We start from the raw sequence: 19,108 nt of genomic DNA on the forward strand, positions 1-19,108 counted from the left end.
TTAATCAAGTCCTTGATTTAGGTAATTTGACCGTGATGAATAACTCAACTCACACTTATCACCTCAAAGTTGGGCGAATTATTCAATTCATTCTCAAATTTTATCAATTTTATTTATCTTATACATCAAACCAATCGCTCCTTAAATACTTGAGCAAAATGTTAAATCTATCGTCCTAAAAAGGATTAAAACCAAACGCAAGAATGTCAACAGCGTCGCACATTTCCTGTTCTTATAGAAGCTTAAATTAAAATCAATGTAGACAAGTTTCTAAGTCACAACAAAATTTTAACCCAAGCATTCAAACAAAAATTGAGAATATGAAATGTCTACCACCTATTATGTTATTATCTCATTTCATCACCGTTCCTACATTATATCTCGTCGATTACTTCAAGAAGATCATCAACTTCCTGTCTCAAGAGTGTGATTTTCTGCTGAACGGCAGCGACGCGATTGTCGATGTCGCGACCCCCGGATTTCTTCTCGTAAGAATCCACGACCATAGAGTGTTTCAGCATCAACTTTTCTTGTAGGTCATTCTCCTTGATCACCAGCTCCTCCACCTATGTATAAACAAGATGACGCAAATAAGAAGGTAAGATGACAGAGAGTCGTGCCCATCAGGGGATCTGTTGCATGTCGTTCGCTTATAATTTCAGATTTGATGAAATATAACAGCAGTTAAGAGATGAAACATATAAGAATATGCAATGGACCAAAATACCGAAAAATCGGTATACCGCACTTATCATATCAAAAAAATATCAAAAATATCGAATTTTCGGTATATCGTAAGAACCTATATATAACAGCAGTTAAGAGATGATCCATATATGAATATGCAATGTGCAAGAACCTATACGCTCTAAAATGCCAAGAAATGTTAATTTTTTCTTGAATGCTTACATACGTTATTGGACAGAGATTATTGTCGACTATTAGAGTTTTGCATATATTACTGCACTTGCTATGTTTATTTTTTGTAAGTAAGAGCTTAGTCCATGGCAATGAGCAACTAATTTATCAAGGCAAAGTGTGAACAGCAAGCATGTTATCTCAAACAGGCCAAGTACGTGTTCACAAGCATGTTATCTCAAACAAGCCAAGTACATTTAAGGTAGATGGATCGATGCCCTATAGTCTATTATATTAATACTAAAATTAAATGTTACCTTGGGCATTATTTGAAGCGCCTGTGGAGAAGATTGCAAGAACGACAACAAGGGTTTCAACTCCTTAGATAGCTCCTTAAGAAAACCATCTGCAGCTTTGCGTGATGCTTTGCAAGCCTGCACGTCACCTGTCCTTGAAAGGTCACGCAGAGAAGCTTCTAGCTTGTCATGAATAACCAATACACGGTTCATGATGTTTTGGAACTGCTGGATTGCAGTTTGGACCTGTAAAGTAAATGAATAAACTAATGCTCTAAGAATGGGTGATCTCTATATAGCTACCAACTAAAAATTGAGAGAGAATATCTACATACCTCGTCCCATTGAAGTTTGGCTATATAAGAAGGTGAAGACTTGGAAATTGTGAAGTCTGCATGCACATATGCTATGCATGCAACAAAAAAGAGGAAAAATCCAAAAACCAGCATCAGTGGCTCTCTAAGGAGAGAGAAACTGCTGAATCTGTAGTAGACCTGTGGAGAGCACATATATTAGCTTGTTTCAAAAGAAAATTAAATTCAAAATAGATTTGTCCCACAAAAAATATACCAGATTTAGACGATGAGAGGAAGCAGCTACATGAAAGAATTTTTCTCATTTAGCACTGAATTAGCAAAAGACAGCAAACTAAATACAATATATTCAAAATAGATTTTCTTTATTCAATTTTCCATATGATGCCTTGGTACAAGTTTCCTGAAATAAGATGTTCTGTTATATGACTATTATTGACTTCTCCAATAGAAGTTGGTCATTATGCCGTTTCAAGACCAGTTTAGTTTCTCAAATACTGGTATACTTTTCTCATACGGTCAAATACTTCAGATACGCCAAAAATTTCAAAAACAAAACACAATTATACTCAGCAAATTCACCTGGAAATTTTGACTATGTTCAGGGACAACATTTGTCTTTTCCAATACAATGACTGGTCTGCCAGCAATGTCCAGGTGGGAAAGTTTTGTCTGCATCAGCTCAAAAAACAATATTAAGAACAGAAGTTCACCCAGTTAGCTGCTTGGAAAGAAACTAGGGATTCAAAATGCAATTTAGTCACACCTCTCGAGTCTCTTTGACAGGAAATGGAGCCACGACAGAAATATCGTTTGAACCCTCTGGCAAAACGACCTAAATTGCAGAAGCCATAAGCTATATCAACAACAAATCCTACCCAAAAGAAGGAAAGAAAGAAAGAAATCAAGCACATGGGTGTTAATACATTAGAAGCAAGCAAAATAATTCTCCTCTAACAGTTCATATTAACAATACAATTACAAGATTGTTCGAGTAAGGGAAATGGCCAAATGGGTTGAATACCAATTATGACAGCACCCTTCCAACCAATAAATCACTCATCTCCACGTCACATCCTCCCAACCTCCCCACACCGATAACAGGAGATTTAAGCAAATAAGTAACAGAAAGTAGACATTAAAAAAAAAAGGGAATTAGAAAGGAAAAACAGAAAGAAAAACAAAAGCAAAAGCTCAATCTTCATAAGCAAATTTTAACTCCGAACACATCTAAAAAGCTCGGAAGTTGAAAGTAAAACCAGCTTTTGGTGGTAGTCCGGTGAACAGTGAAGTCAAAATCATGACAAACACAAAACATGATGCATACCACAACAAACTTATTTATATATTAACTTCATATTCATAATTCTACTAGCAAATAAGACCCACAATAGTTATGTAGCATCCAACATCCTGATCTATAATCAAAGAATCATAGAATACCTTCACAGACAGAGTTTCAATGACAATATCATTCATTGGGCAACCAAACGTGATATCAAGGAAACGCTTTCCCTGTGACTTGAACAAGAAATCTTGAAGTGGCAGCCCATATCCAATTGTGAAAGCAGTTCTCCAACCGCCAAACATTGGGTACCGAGGCTCAATTTCAAGAAGCGTCTGCACATCACTAGAATGGTTATCACAACAGGAATCAAATCAAAGCATTTCAGAGGGAATCGAGACCCACCTTTGCCGAATCGCTCCATACATTGGAAGTAGAAATATTCCCGATCTCGTCCCTGTAGTAAATAGAATGAGCTCTTGGTGGTAGTCTGGCGACAAGACTTCTTAGTGCTGATGCCCCTCTAACATGGGGTCGTGCCTGATAGTCCAGTCTGCAAGCATCGACCAAAAAGATAAATATACTTAATGCACAAAAATGATGGCTATCTTCAAACATGACAAGACAATGAAAAAAACAAATATTGCTGAGTGAGGGTAGTATTATTTATTATACCTTGAGAACTCTCCTGTGAGCTCAGCACCAGCATGAACGAGATTGTAGTTTTCTGTGACTTGCACATTTCCCCAATGGGAAATCTCTATCTCACGCACCAACTCTTGAGCAACAGAAAATGGTTTGTTGCTCACAAAGTGAACTACAATTGTTGGGTGTGAGAAAGGAGGAATGTTCTCATAAGGACCGTATTTTATTTCTGAACCGGAAAACTTGGTATTCTCCAATCTTGTATAAGATTCAACTTTCGGCTCAGGTAATTTAACAGTGAGTGACTGAATCTTGACTGTATAGGGGGAAAGATAATGTGCACCATCTTGGAAGGCAACCAGCTGAGCATCAGCCTGAGTTATCTTCTCGGGGAATGGCGTCAGTAAATGAGTAAACACAGCTTTGACCTCCAAAGTCAAGCTTCCTCCTTTACCCAGTTCCTTAGGCAAAGAGACGGCATACCAAGTCAATGCTGGAGGCATCCCTTCAGGATGTATGACATCAACAGGCAGTCGGTCAGAAGAAGTTTTTGTTTTTCCTTTCCCTTCAGTAATCTTCACCGACAAAAAAGCCAAGTTCTTTGCTTGATTTTCATGGTAGGGCAACAAAACCTTTGATACTGCTGCAGCGCCATTATTTTCTACCTGGGCCAGGATAATACCAATAGTAAGTACCAAAACAATGCAAAGAAATCAACTTACTAGCCACTTCAATCATCCGAAGTGAAACCACTAACATGGAACTACAAACATTCAAAGGAAGGAAGTACCTTCAGTGATGTAGTGAACCGAACTATCTGTGATGATACATCAATCTGCACCATAAGAACATTAAAAGTTAGCAAATCCAACAACAATAAGTTTCAGATGTTCAAGCTAACTAAGATCACAGTGTGAGAGCTCTACAAAAAACAAAAGCAACGCATTCCTTCATCTCCATTCTATCGTCAAATCCAACATGATTTCTTTCAACATTCAGGCCACAAGCAAGACATCCATTCATATTGATATCCTAGTAATATCACTGCATTCTCCACTTGATAACTTCTTCATGTATCAATTAAGCACGCCAAATCTCAGAAAGGGAAAAAGAATAATAACCAAAACCCCAAGCCACAACAAAATTACTACTAAACCTAGTCATTCTGATTTAGCTCATCTAATTACACAATCCTTCCAAACCGCTTCTTAAACCCTAGCCATCCGACAACAAAAACAAAATCTCCGAAGAAAAAGTCCTCCAAAATGAAAATCACAACAGATTTCTAGAAAAACCACAGCGAATCTATTAATTTGAAAAGAAGAGGAACGATTATTACCTGGCGATCCAGTTTGGAAATGACGAGATCGGAGCAGACATTCGAGAAAAGCATAAAAAATCCGAAAACGAAGAAGAGATGAGAGAAATCGGAGCGCAGTCGCTTCATTTCTGCAGTTTGTCTCTCTAAAAGAAAAGCGTCGCCGGAATTATCACCACAGTTGGAGTGAAAGTGAATCCGGCAAAATGCAGTTGGAAACGAAACTGATTCCGAGAGCTGCCTACTGTGTCGCGTTTTGGTTTGTAGTCAACGTGATATCAGCTGATCTCGCAATTCGCTTTTCCCTTGCTTCTTTCCCTTTCTATTTTGCTTTGATAAACACGCATATGTGGAGTGGAGCTTCAAAGACTTCGATCCACAGTGTATGATATGAGGAGTGACGACTATCCCCAAATTCCATAAATTTTCCACCATATCCAACACATGAAAAATAGATTAAAATATGTATTTTTTTAAATTTTTGGTTCCTCATTAGAAAGGAGGGATAAGAAAAAGTAGTAATATTTTATTACACCAATTTTTTTTTAGGGTTAATTGCATGATAATACATGAACTTTAGTCGCATTTTCATTTTGCACATGACTTTTGAAACTTACATTTTAAATCATGAACTTGACATTCGTTCCAATTTTTCCTTAAAATTAAGCTCCGGTCATCGGAAATCTGATGTGGAGCCTATGTGGCAGCCGGGCATGTGCCATTTAAATCATCGGAAAATAACTTAGACGCCGTCGTTTTTAAAAGAGGAAAACGGCATCGAAATTGGCGCAATTAGGTTTAAATGTCACCAATTTTTCCCATTTCATCACATTTCATTCCTATTTCGCAGATTAGGGTTCCTCACCAAATTGGCGCAAATGTCGATTTCGTCTGCGACTACAGCTCTCCCTCCTGACTCCATACGTGCAGCTGCTGGGAATCCCCACACGTGGGCGGCCTTCATCTGGCTGTGCGGCCCAATTTCGGTCTGATTGTGCAGTCCATCGTCGGATACTATAGCGACAACTGCACCTCCCGCTTCAGACGGCGCCGCCCCTTCATCACCGCCGGAGCGGCGCTCGTCGGGTTCGCCGCTGATTTAGGGCACGCCGACGACGATCCCTCCAGCAAGGGCCTTAAGCCTAGGGCCATCGCCGTTTTCGTCGTAGGATTCTGGATCCTCGATCCTCGATGTTGCTAATAACATGTTAGAAATTGAATTGTGCTTATGTTTTGAGATAATTCAATTTCAATCAGGAGCATAAACTATATCGATCGCTGGCATTTATGTAAAATTTCCCCATTATTTAGGGTTTAATGATGATTGATGAGCATGGATTATGTCGTTAATGTAATCGGTGATGTTTTGCAGGGGCCATATAAAGCTTTGCCGGTGAATTTATCATGGCGGTCGGAAACGTCCTCGGCTACGCCGCCTGCTCCTACACCCACTTCTACAGGATTTTTCCCTTCTCCAAAACCCACGCCTGCAACATCTACTGCGCCAATCTCAAGAGCTGCTTCTTCATCTCCATCGCCCTCCTACTAATCCTCACCGTCCTCGTCCTCACCTTCGTCCGTGAGGAGCCTGCCGCGGCGGCAGCGGAGCCGGTGAAGAAGGGAAAAATCTCGGTGTTTGGGGAATTATTCGGTGCGCTGAAGGATAATACATGTGGATCATGCTGTGGTGACGTGTTTCAACTGGATTGTGTGGTTCCCCTTCCTACCGGTGATGTGTTTTAATTAAAGACACGTCAGACGAATATGTGGCACTCTTTAAGACACATCAGATTTTCGATGGCCGGAGCTCAATTTTAAGGAAAAATTGGAACGAATGTAAAGTTCATGATTTAAAATGTAAGTTTCAAAAGTCATGTGCAAAATGAAAATGCGACTAAAGTTCGTGTATTATCATGCAATTAACCCTTTTTTTATCACATGTTTTGTAATATTGAAAATATTATCACATCATTATTATAATAATATTATCATAAATTGAAGTGAAAATAAGAAAAATGAATTGTCTAATTTTTTTTTCCATGCTGCTTTAAAAAAATCACTATACCTAATACGTGAAAAATTAGTGAAAATATATATTTTCTATTCTTTTTTTTTCATATAAATTAACAGTATTAAATAAAGATAATTTAAAAGTCGCACCACAGGGGTCTCGAACCCAAGACTTTTGGCCTTAGACATTAACCTCCACTTAGCTAATACATGCATACATTTTCCACCCTTTTTCCATCAAAAAGAATGCACCATATCACATTCATATTCAGAAAATGGGTGAAAATATATATATACTCTCTCAGTACAGTACATTAAAAGTGTAGTTATAAAGTGGGAAAAAAGACTCACCAAAATTAATTTGTTAGATAAATTTTATATACTTGTTAAATGATTTTTTATAAATATTAAGTTAATGAAGTTGAAAATATAAAAATATATACTAAAATAAAAATACCACATTTACTGATAGACGAATTAAAATGGTGAAAATCTCAATGTTTTTTTTTTTCTTTTTTTCTAATTTTCTTCTACTTCATTTTTACTGATAGACGAATTAAAATGGCGAAAGTTTTGATGTTTTTTTTTTTCTATTTTTCTTCTACTTCATTCTTTTGCAAGTGTCAGCAAATGTTAATGTAGACATTTTATATTGATTGATGTTAGATATGTTCCCCGAATAAAAAGAAACATCCCCATCCCCCGAAGTCAAAAAACAAAAACTTGTCAGTATAATTAGAAGGGTTAATAGTGTTTTATGTCTCAAATTTTCGGTGTTTTCCATAAAAAGTCTTGAATCTTTATATTTTCCTTAAAATTTTCAGACTTTTAATGGTTTTCATAAAATGTCCTGCTATATAAAATTCAATAATAAAAAGGATTAAAAAAAAAAAAAAACTCTAAACTTTCAATATTTTTCAACAATGATGGTTTCCAATATGATTTTTCAACAATGGCGGTCTCCAGCATATTTTATCTTCTAGCAAGATAAGTCAATTTTCCGTTATCGAATTTTGTATAACGGGATATTTTATGTAAAATGCTAGAAATTTGAAGTTTTTAGAAAGAAAAGAAAAATGAAAAATTTGCATTTTATGAAAAAAGCTTAAAGTTTAGAAAATAAAACACTAATAACCCTAATTAGAAATGAGTCGGCCTACTCAGATCTAATTGATGAATTTTTTTTTGAAGCTTGTCGATATAAAAAGTAGTAAAAAAAAAAAAAAGAAGCTTTGATACTACTCAACTCACAACACTTGTTAGCAAGATTTACTATGTAAAATTGTGATCAATACCTCTTTTAAGTTTTACACTTTATTTTAACAATTATTATTAGGAGAGGACCAATAAACCCTAAACATAAAGACAAGTTACCCAAATAAAATCTTGAAATTAATGAACACAAGTTGGTAATAACTACTAATCTAACACTAGGCTATGCAAATGTCATACATGACAAGAAATAGCAAATGCAAAAACCTCAACTATATAAACAAGATACCTTAACATTGAAATATTAAGTAACAAGGAAAACAATACAAATGAAGTAAAAGATAGGCATCATTGACGTGAAGATCAATCTCAAATGATTTTGTTTCGTATCTCTTCCAATTTCTTCATGATCTCCCCGGGAGTTCTATCGAGCTCGTCCGCAATTTTGCGTTGCATATCCATAGGCAAAGTTGGGAACTGTTCGCATAAATCTCCATCGATCACGTCCTGCAGTCACATAGGAGGTGGAGTTAACAAGAAAGAAAGACTAAGGCGACAATAATGGTCGAACAAAGAGAACTTCGCTTGCGAGTACATCTAGCCAAATGGAGTAAAATCGAAAAATAGTGAGCCTTCATCAAAGCAAACTGATATATGTAACGTAACATACTCTAACCGAAAACTATGAAATTGAACTGTTCTAGATCGACAGTTGAGGCTAAGTAGCTTTCACATAAGAATATGTGATGGGAAATTATACATTCCTAGGCAGCATTGAGAAAAATACAGAATAATTCAAAAAAAAAAAGTGATGCAATTCGGAAAGAGTTTGCATGAGAAATCTATTATCAGCAGGCAATGCAATCAGTTATAGCACAAACAAATTATTCGTGTTAGTGAGATATGTGCATTTATGAGACCGGAGAATGAATCTTGTAGCTCACCTTCACTGGGAAGTAGGAAGATCTATAAGCCATGTGGTCTCTACCACACAAAGGTGGATACTCCTGTCGCAAGTGCATCTCCAAATGAGAGAAAAAATCAACATCATCACGTGATGTGAATGGAAGGAATGCCCCCAAACTCCCCATTACAGTCCCGTAAATAAGGCACTCCCCACCTCCTGGAATCAAAGATGCCTTCTGCAAGCAAGTGACCACATCACCGACGTGGAATTGAACTATTTCCTCCACTTTGTTTGGTGCCCCATTCAGCTTCCCCTGCTCCCATTTTATCTTACCACCAGTTGGATCTTCCTCGATCTCATCGGAGACATCTTGTGGCAACCGCACAAAGTAAACATTTCCAAATTTGTCTGCCCCTGCCATGGTGTCAAAATCTACATGTTGTGCGGCAGTAAGCCATCTGGGAACTGTGTCATCAGCAAATATGTACAGCTGGTTTTCATCACGCCTATACTTGCAGTAGTGGAATGACTGAAAAACAAACAGTTACAATGTTTAGAAGATGCAAAAGAGTACAACTAAATCTGTACAGTCACATTCTATAAAGGGCAAATCTAGGAATAGAACAGAACTTGCACCCTCCATATCAACTAATCAAAATGGAATATAATTTGCAGCCCCCGTATAAAACTTAATGATCATATCAATACACCAACTAACATATAATGTTCAGAGAACATACCTCTTGCATATCACCAACATAAATCCGATCACGGTATGTCTGGATAGATGTAATTGAATTGGGGAACAACTTATTTTCACACTTCCTAAGCAATCTTCTTTTCCCCAAATCATACAATCTAAGCACAGGTCCTATTCCAGCCAACAGTCTTCCTTGAAATTGGGCCAATGCAAGAGGGACACCTTCCACTTGTGTTTTATGCAGAAGTTCAAGAACCTTCCCATCTTCCTTGAACCTATATATATGTATATATCCAGCCTCAAAGGATCTTTTGGGCCAAAACTGTAGACCCTTTGCTGTGCCTACAGCCAAAAGAGTTCCATACTCCTTATCATGAAAATTGACGGTGCACATGCTAAATGCAGCTTCATTATCCTGAAGCTCAAGTAAACAGGTCGTCTGTGTTGTCCTTGGGTCTAAAACTCTGATGCAAGAAACCCACCTTCCAGATTCTGCCTTGGGATAACCATATTGTTCGTCCATAAGAGGATTATTGTTCTCCTCATCATCACCATTCTCCATCTGCTCTGCATTTCCGTTCTCTCCCATTCCAGCAGCCTCGAATGATTCCTTTTTTGCAGCTTCACGTTCTTCTGCAGTGAATGCTCCCTGATCACTCTCGATCATAAGCAAAAGCTTTCGCTTGGGATGGACTACAAACTTCCTCGGTGTATATCTCAGAGGAATGGCAGTTTCATTAAATGATTCTCCCAGTCTCTCGATAGTGAAAACCCTTAATGCATCCCCAGCCACAGCAACAACACCTTCTGCACACTGGTCGGACGAAAAGGAGGCAGCATATTCAAGTGTCTCATACGACAGAGGAGTAAGAAGGAAGTGTCCTTGGTGTATATAGCCAAGCCAAGGTCTACTTGACAAGCAAAGCATAGCTTGACGCCCTCTCACAACAATAGAAAAGAGCTTAGGTGCTCTGAGGCCTAAGAATCGAGAGCGAGCATCTGAGAGAGTACCAGTCACCATATCCACAACCGTCCTGTACAAAACTCCATTTTGCAGACCAGCATTCAGAAAGAGGTTAGCAGGGTGGTCTGCTCCATCCTCACCTCCTAACGAAGCCTGAACTTCAAGAAAGAGTAGGGACTCCGGAGGAGATGAAACACTTTGCAGACTCAAAATGTCCATAGTGTCATCAGGGTCCAAGGACAAGATGCGGATCGTATTGTCATAAGATCCAACAGCCAGAAAGCGAGATCTCTGTCGTCCTTCTGGGACAGGGGCAATATCTAAACAGGCAATATCTCCAGACATTTCATGTTTTGCAAGCTCCATCAGCTGCCCGGTCATATCAACTTCAAAATATATTAGCTCCCCTCCACTCAGAGCAATGACAACCTGATTTCGATTAGACCCAACCTTAACAATTGTTCTCTTCCCTGGAGTTCTCCATTCATTGATACGCCCATCTTCTCTGATATGCCTGATACCACCTGGATGAACTTGCATCAAGGAGTCATCCCCAATCAAAGAAACAGCAAGAGAAGGCGTAGTGTCAAGAAATCCACTATCACTAACTTCTTCAACAGTCTCACCAATGGAAAGTACGAGAGTGGCATTTGCAAAAGAAACAACAATATAGGCATCAAATTCATCATTCACATTCTTTTTGACAGTCCATACAGCACTTGGGACACCAGGCAATTGTGAAACTGCCATTTCACTAATAGCCAAACCTGGTCTCAGTATCCGCAGAGAAGAACGAGGCCCCCGTCCACAAAGTGAAAATATTTGAGGCGTTTCTTCCTCGAACAGATTTGAAACTTTCATATCCATAATAGGCATTAAGCTCTCAATTTGATCGATCCGAACTAAATTCTTTAGCTTTCTAGGCTGGAAGAAAACCGGCTGAAAACCTTCCTCTGTTTCCATCAGTGTAGCCGAAGAAGCCTCCACATCAGGATCATCACCTATCGCCTGAAACTGGTACAAGGCATGGTTTCCAAACTCCGATGCAGCAAAGAGAAACCCAGATTTCAGGACACACAGGGAAGATGAGACTGGAATAGTATCAAAATATTTAATCTTTAACTCTTTTACTCTATCATTGTCATGGTCCAGCGTCACTTTGAAAATATCCCCATATTCAGTTTGCAAGAGGAAGAAAAACATAGATTTCTGTTTATGCATAGCAGCCGAGACAATCAAGACACCACGCTCTGCAGGCAAGTCCTCGCGCCTCGGGATAACTGCCCTAATATCCGGGTGCCCCTGATTCTTATATATAACAAAATTTTCAGCACACACAAGCACGCCACTCGGCCCATCCCCACCACCAGGTACAGTCACAAGCATATTAGCACCATTGTCAACCTGCTCGGACCATTTCCTGGACACATGGTTAAGCCCCAAATCCAATTCATAGAAGGTCAGATGCTTCTGCGCCTCATTAGCAGCTTGACCAGTGGGGTCCTGGTCCGCTTCAGAGTAATCCAACTCTATAGCCGCAAAGATCGGATTGTCGAACCCACAATCCACCCCACAAATCGAGTAAACTATAGTATGGCTCTTGTGCGCCTCCAATGGCGACGAAATAGTCAACCTAGCTGCAGTATCCCTATTCAAAACATAAACAAGCTTCTGCTTCTCGCACGCACCTATCATTACAGCTCTACCCTTGGGGTCAATTGCCAAGTACTGACCGGGTACTATCCTACGGCATCCCGATTTCCCAAATGTTTCCTGGTGGACTTTATCGAGCGTATTCTTCTCTTTATTATACTCAAGGATTACGATGCGCCCGGAATCCGACCCAACCACTATGTAATCCTTTTGCGCACCAGTGAGTCGAAATTGAGCTAATGAGCGAATAGCACCGAAGATTTCAACAGAGAGGAGAGATTGGAGCTTACCGTTGTCGTCGGGGCGCAGAAGCTCCAGAACCTTGCCGCGCGCCACCGCGATTTCTTGCGATTTGCCGCCGGAGAAGCTGCCATTTATGGCGCAGAGGATTCCGGTGGATTGTTGAAGTGTAAGACTGTAGAGGTACATGGTGAGTAGCGGAGAAGAAGAGCGTCAGATTTGAGTGTTGAGAGAGAGAGAGAAGAGGGTTTAGAGAAACCCTAGGATTTGGGGAGGTGAAGTGGGAGGGAAATGGTTTATTTGGTGGTTTTAAGACCACGTTTGGCTAAATGGAGTTTATGCCCCAAATTTTGAGATCTTCAACTTTCATTTTTAAATGGAACTAAGGGTACCTCCAATCATAAACTAGATTTCCAGTTTTTAAAGTGCCACATCACTGCCACATCAGCTTTAGAAACCCACCTACTTTTTCTCTTACATCTCCTCCAACAATAAACCAGTTTCTTACTATTTAAAGGTCCCACTATAATACATACTCCATTGTTATATCTATATAAACATTAATTTTATTTCAATTATAATTTGTACATTATTTACATATTTTAATTATATATTTAAATTTAATTTTAAATTTAAATTTAATTTTATATTTAAATTATCTAATATAATAAAATAACTTTATAATTCCATAGACGTATTACTTCCACCCATATTTTGCCTTGATTTCAGCTACAAGCTTGAAATGGTTGTAGAGTTCATCCTCCGACATGCCACTAGTATCCTGTCTACAAAACTCAATATGTTGAAGCTTGAGTTGTTCCTCTTGAAGCTTGAGTTGTACCTCTTGCAGGTTCATTTGTTTATTCATAGTCTCTTGGAGATGCTTCCACTTATCTTCGTTGGCTGTAGATGTCATTTTAGCCTTTTGTTTCGCTTGTCGTTTAGCTCTCTGTTGTCCCATCGGTCGCATTCGAGCTCCAGTGTCCGTAGAAGATGGACTGTCTGTTTCAGAATTTTTGGCCTTTTTCTGAGGATTCTGTGGCCTTTTTCTGAGGATTCTGTGGCATTTTTGGCCTCTAGAACATCATCATCTCCTTGTCCGCTCGCTCGATTGCTCCAGAAATTGTTATAGATACCTGCCCACTTATTAAGATCTGGATTCAATCTATAGTAATGATTTTTCACCTGTGATAAACTTCGCGCAGCGGTGCCCTCTGGCTTCCACTCGTTGTAATAAGCAGTAATTTTCTCCCAAAAATCCTTTCTTTTCTGTTGATTGCCAATAATGGAGTCGGTGCTGGTGTTGTACCAAGCTTTAACAAGAAGGATGTCTTCATCAGGACTCCAAGCTGCCTTTGTCTCCTTGGTTTTTGCAGTGGATTTTCCAACTTCCTCGACGTCATCATCAACAACTGGAATTTGTGAAGAATGCTGAGGAAATTGTGAGTTATTTTCCTGAAATTGATTTGGTGGAGGCATGAAATAGGTAGAAGGAAAATTGGATGAAAATTGTGGATGAAAGCTTGATCCAGTAGGAGAGTTGAATGGAAATTGTTGAGGAAAATTTGAACCACCAGGAGAGTTGAATGGAAATTGTTGGGGAAAATTCGAAGACATTTGGTAGTTGTATGGAAATTGTTGTTGAGGGTAGGACATGTGATGGTATTGTGAACTTGGAAAATAGGAACCTTGAATATTTTGAGAGCTTGAATTACTAGAATCGGAATTTTGGGAGCTAGAATCCGCCATTTTACTTGTCAAAATGAAGTGAACAAGAGAAGAAAAAAAAATGAAGTATTGTAGAGTTGTATGAAAATGAAAGAATGAAATGAGTATATATAGAAATTTCTAAAAATGAAGTGAAAATTAGCCGTTGTAGTACATATAAATTTTTTTAAGAATTAATCTGTTATGAAAATTTATTTGTTACAAAGTGGTCAAAAATAGCCGTTTCTCAACAAATCAATATCTGTTTGTATTCAAAATGATATAGAAATAGAGGAATTAAAAGAAAAAAAGAAAAAAAAGAAGTGAAAACAGAAAAAGGAAAACAAGTGAATAGAATAAAAACGGCTACATGCAAAAAACTTGAACTATACATATGGGCCCCTCCATTTTCGCGCAAATCAAGAAGAAAGTGGGGCCTCTTGTGTCAGCGAAACTAGTTTCTGGTTGCCAACCAGTTTCTCAAAGAAAATTTAGAAACTGGTTTCCAAAATCTCCAATGGTAGTTTTTTGTTTTAGAAATTGGAAAAAACAACCGTTGGAGGCACCCTAATGCGTCTATCCATGCTAGGTATGCGGAAGCAGAACGTCAAAATTAAACGATTTATTAAATAAATATTAATAATAAATAAATATAAAATGTATTTTAAAATTGAAATAATTCACACTTTATACTTGGGAAATGGATCCTCTGTTGTGCACAGCATCATGTTGTGCACAAAAACAAGGTAAATGGAGTGTATTTTATATTTCTTTTTTGTATTTTTTTAAATTATGTATTTATTTTCTTCTTGTTTTTGTGCACAGCAGAGGATCCATTCCCTTATACTTGAGGGTGGCCTATATTATCTATATGACTATATCTATCTATATAATATATAATAACGAAATCGGATTGCCTTAAATAGTAACTTTAGTTTTATTTTCTTTTAATTATTCTATTTATGAAAAACTATAACTTAAATAATTGTCTCTAACCAATTTTTTATTATATATAGAGTCAATTATTTTCCTTATATATTAAACTGTTACATTAATCAATGAATGTACGTTTATATGAGATATATGAAAATTTTGGAAAGTCCATATCAATTATAGATATATAAAGAAGTTTCAAATCATAAATTAATTCTAAAAGAATATTTTTATGGTCACACAACTATGAATTTTTCTACAAATGTGTTATTTCCGCCAATGCTTCAATCTTCTTTTGTCAATTCTCCCGGCCATCAATCGCCTATGTCGGATGTTTTCAGGAATGGATCCAGAATTTTTTTGTCATGGGGGCACAAAATAACTATATACTATATAAAATTTGTTTTAAAAAAACTACATTCTTTGAAAAAAAAAATACTACATAATAATTCAAGTCTATTATAATTGAAACCTACAACAATAAAAAATTATTATATAAAATATAATACGTATAATTTATAATTACAGAATTCATAATTAATATATTAAAATTTATAAAATATAATTAATAAAAATTTATACAAAAATAATAAAGACATTAAAAATTTTATAATCACAGAATTCTAAGATTACAGAGTTTTATAAAAATTTATATTATAATTAATGAAAATATATATTATAATTACAGAATTTTGAGATTGACAATAATAAGATATAATAAAATTTATATAAATATGTTCTCAAAAAAAATTTATATAAATATACATATATAATTAATATATATATAGAAAATGTTGTGGGGGCACGTGCCCCCGTATTGGGAGCCGTGGATCCGTCTCTGGATGTTTTGTTCCTCATTTATCATCCATCCGAAATCTTTATCTTCATCTACCTGTCTCATCCACTCTCGATTCAACTAATTCAATTTTTCACAAAAGAAAAGAATACAGAATCACTTATCCACGCGAACGGGTGAGTAAAATTATTGTAATTGATTTATGCCTAATTGTTCTAATTTTGGGGGTTTGCATCTGCATGTTTTAAGTTAAATATTCTGGAAATTGGTGTGTTTTATGCTTTGCAGGAGACTTAGGTTTTATAGATGAAATAGTGTAATTTTGGAGATTTTGGATGAGAAAGGCGCACTCTGGCGCACTCTGGTGTTCAGAGTTGAAAAGCCCGCGCCAAAGCCAAAAAGCCCGCTGTAGAGCAGAGCAGAGATGCGAGGATAGCTCTGTAGCAGAGCAAAGCTGACTTGCAGAGTCTGAGCTGAAGTCTCCAGAGCTGAACTTCCCTAGCAGAGCTGAAATCTCCAGAGAAGAACAAACTTGTCAGAGCAGAGCTAAATCAGAAGAGCTAAACTCGACAGAGCTGACTTACGCACCAGAGTGAACTTGACAAAGCATAGCTAAAGATCGACAGAGTCAACATATTTTGCCAGAGTCAACTTTGCAGAGCTGACTCTCAGCTCTGCCTTTTTCAGAGCGCACTATTGCCAGAGCTGACTTTTAGCTCGGCATATACTTTCCAGAGCCGAACGTTCAGAGTAGCCAATTTTCGGCAGAATGGAGATAACTTGCAGAGCACGATTTTGATGGACTTTCCTTCCTTTGCACGATTCTATTTCCTTTAGAGTCCAACTTTGCATGGCAAGTTTGATGGTGATCAAGATTGAATTGAAGGCTATAAATAGGGCCTTGTTATTCATTGTAATCATCATCATTTTGCCCTAATCTTCGTTCCACCTTGAGAGAGTTATACTTCCGCAAGGCAACCAAGACTTAGGCGTTTTATTGCTTTCTTAGTTTCTTCAAGTTTTCGAGTTTTTGGTTCTAGTTTGCTTTCAAGTTAGTTTATTTTAGTTTTTGTTTCGAATGTGTAATCAAGTGACATATTTCATCCTCGTGATGTTTACGGTATTTCGTATTTTAATTCAATTTATTTCATTTCATTATGATTCACGCTTTACTTTTACGTTTATGCTTTCTTTTCAATCATGCAATTTAAATTATGCAATTTCGTTTCATGCCTAGTTTAGAAGTTTTAATTCAAGTCTTTAAAATTCGTAGTTTAATCGTCTTTAAATTCTTAAGTTTAGATTTACTTTAAGTTGTTTAATTCTTGCCTAGAGTTTTCATAGTTTCTTGCCTATATTAAGTTTAAGTTTAAGTTTACGTTTAAGTTTATTTTACAAGTTTTTAAATCCAATCTTTACTATTTTTCCTGCGATACAATTAGAAGCCCTTAAAGATCTTACTTGAGAGACGACTTGGGTTAGCTTACACGTTACAATAGATCTCGTCCTATTGCGAGTCAATCTAGAGTAGTGTTTAGGTTGAGTCAGTAATTATCTTATTAGACTAGGGGAATATATTATGGTATAATCATGTACTGCTTATCAAGATTTCTCATAGTAATATTATAAGAGGTGGTCTCCTGTAAAACCAATTTTATGGTAAAACCAGCTTCACAATGACACTACTTCAACATATAAACGATATTTTAATGTGATATTATAATATCATATGATGTCCGTAAAAAAGAGACATGATATTACATATTTCAATGTAGATTGAAAATAACCCACAATAATTGTAGCAATCTAAAATAAGGGTTGCAAATATCAAGTTCATTGATAAATGATAGGTAATTTATAAAGTATCTTGAAAGTCATTGTCCTTCCACATCCAATAAAATATGTAATGCTCGATGAGCCATGCACGTATAGTAGTGCATCATTATTTTTTGTAATATAATTCTTCTTATATATGTCACAACAGATTTCACATTTTTATTTAAATTTATTGACTTGTTTTTATTTTTTGCAAAAATACTTTTGTTATTGAGAACAATAATTTTTTAGGTTGCGAGTGATTTTTTGTTGTTGCTTATTTTTTTACCAAGAATTCTCATTTTTATTTTCTAGAGGAAAAAAAATGAATTTGGTTTTGACTGTTTTATTGTAATGTTTAAAATAAAAATATTACTTCATATAAATACTGACAAAAAAAGATTAAAATGTATAATACTATATCGATTATTTCAATTAAATTAATTGATTTTGATATTTTAATTTACAAGGACTGTAAAAAATGATGCCAATAAAAAGAAAATTAAAAATAAATAGATTAACTGTATAAAATTATAAATCTTTTATCTTTTATTTACCATATTTTTATATAAAGGATGGAAGTTTTTATGAAGCTAAGGAATGAAGAGGGAGATTGTGTAAACCTATAATACAATTTATAAATTTGTGTGTTGTAGCTACTAACTCTACGATATTTAATTGATTTTTCTATTAAAACATCTTATCGTTATGCCACCTACATAATGAATATTGGCGCATAGATTTATTTTTAGATAGGGTCAATTGCCCATAAATGCACAATGTTCCACCAAATTCTGAAATTGTACACTAGCTACCTTTAAAATCTGCTTCATAATACATCACATTTCCATAATTTTTTATTTTTTCCACGACAATTTATTTTTCCCATCGTAAAATTGACATGGCCACCGAAATAGCTACGTGGACATGCTGGATGACGAGGAAAAACGATGTCGTCCTTCCTAGATTCAAACGACGTCATTTTTTTAAAAAAAATATCACCTTAAAAGAGAAGAGTTGGAACAAAAAAGATTAGATGAGACGAGAGATGAGAGTTGGAGAAATTAGAGATTCAACATATTTGGGGGAAAAACACTAAAATTAAGGTTAGATTTTCATAAAATGACGCCGTTTACATTAAGTAAGGACGACGTTGATTTATTTTGTCATCCGACGTGTCTACGTGGCCATTCGGGTGGCCACGTCAATTTCGTGGTTGGAGAAATCAGTTGTTGTAAATCAGAAAGTAATGAAAGGTGATTTATTATGAAGCAAATTTTAAAGGTAGTGTGTCATTCCCAAATTTGGTGAAACTTTGTGTATTTAGAGACAATTCCTTTTAAATATGTAAAAATAACATGCACGGATAGGAAAAAGTTACTTTTTTGCTTGGAACCTATGCAAAATAAGTTCACTATGAATTTGTTATGAAATATTATCAATTCGTTGTGAAAA

At 36.5% G+C, this 19,108-nt stretch overlaps 3 protein-coding genes across 3 annotated transcripts; all 3 read right to left on the reverse strand.

Moving 5' to 3' along the window:
- Nucleotides 1-204: 204 nt before the first annotated feature.
- Nucleotides 205-5,188, reverse strand: LOC131011018 (dolichyl-diphosphooligosaccharide--protein glycosyltransferase subunit 1A). The gene is made up of 10 exons (XM_057938752.1): nt 4,738-5,188; nt 4,189-4,233; nt 3,429-4,063; nt 3,159-3,306; nt 2,912-3,088; nt 2,235-2,303; nt 2,051-2,140; nt 1,490-1,648; nt 1,176-1,400; nt 205-566 (listed from the first exon to the last, which is right to left on the reverse strand). The coding sequence occupies exons 1-10, from the start codon at nt 4,843-4,845 to the stop codon at nt 375-377; spliced, it is 1,848 nt and encodes a 615-aa protein (XP_057794735.1). The 5' UTR covers nt 4,846-5,188; the 3' UTR covers nt 205-374.
- A 2,908-nt stretch (nt 5,189-8,096) lies between these two features.
- LOC131011019 (spliceosome-associated protein 130 A) lies at nt 8,097-12,771 on the reverse strand. The gene is made up of 3 exons (XM_057938753.1): nt 9,586-12,771; nt 8,883-9,374; nt 8,097-8,445 (listed from the first exon to the last, which is right to left on the reverse strand). The coding sequence occupies exons 1-3, from the start codon at nt 12,589-12,591 to the stop codon at nt 8,308-8,310; spliced, it is 3,636 nt and encodes a 1,211-aa protein (XP_057794736.1). The 5' UTR covers nt 12,592-12,771; the 3' UTR covers nt 8,097-8,307.
- Nucleotides 12,772-13,314: 543 nt separating this feature from the next.
- On the reverse strand, nt 13,315-14,151 carry LOC131009869 (uncharacterized). The gene has a single exon (XM_057937272.1). The coding sequence runs from the start codon at nt 14,149-14,151 to the stop codon at nt 13,315-13,317; it is 837 nt and encodes a 278-aa protein (XP_057793255.1).
- Between the last annotated feature and the right edge of the window lie 4,957 nt (nt 14,152-19,108).

The sequence above is a fragment of the Salvia miltiorrhiza genome, chromosome 2 (genome assembly GCF_028751815.1).
Source record: "Salvia miltiorrhiza cultivar Shanhuang (shh) chromosome 2, IMPLAD_Smil_shh, whole genome shotgun sequence".
Taxonomy (NCBI): Eukaryota; Viridiplantae; Streptophyta; class Magnoliopsida; order Lamiales; family Lamiaceae; genus Salvia; species Salvia miltiorrhiza.

What these genes read in the sequence shown, in the direction of transcription:
- LOC131009869 (XM_057937272.1), bottom strand. Translation starts at nt 14,151, where the DNA reads ATGGCGGATTCTAGCTCCCAAAATTCCGATTCTAGTAATTCAAGCTCT.
- LOC131011018 (XM_057938752.1), bottom strand. Translation starts at nt 4,845, where the DNA reads ATGAAGCGACTGCGCTCCGATTTCTCTCATCTCTTCTTCGTTTTCGGA. An exon ending in TTGAAACTCTGTCTGTGAAG is followed by an intron (nt 2,304 to 2,911) that starts GTATTCTATGAT and finishes TCTGCAATTTAG; the next exon opens with GTCGTTTTGCCAGAGGGTTC. An exon ending in CCAAACTTCAATGGGACGAG is followed by an intron (nt 1,401 to 1,489) that starts GTATGTAGATAT and finishes TTTACTTTACAG; the next exon opens with GTCCAAACTGCAATCCAGCA.
- LOC131011019 (XM_057938753.1), bottom strand. Translation starts at nt 12,591, where the DNA reads ATGTACCTCTACAGTCTTACACTTCAACAATCCACCGGAATCCTCTGC. An exon ending in ATGTTGGTGATATGCAAGAG is followed by an intron (nt 9,375 to 9,585) that starts GTATGTTCTCTG and finishes TTTGTTTTTCAG; the next exon opens with TCATTCCACTACTGCAAGTA. An exon ending in CTTCCTACTTCCCAGTGAAG is followed by an intron (nt 8,446 to 8,882) that starts GTGAGCTACAAG and finishes ATGTGACTGCAG; the next exon opens with GACGTGATCGATGGAGATTT.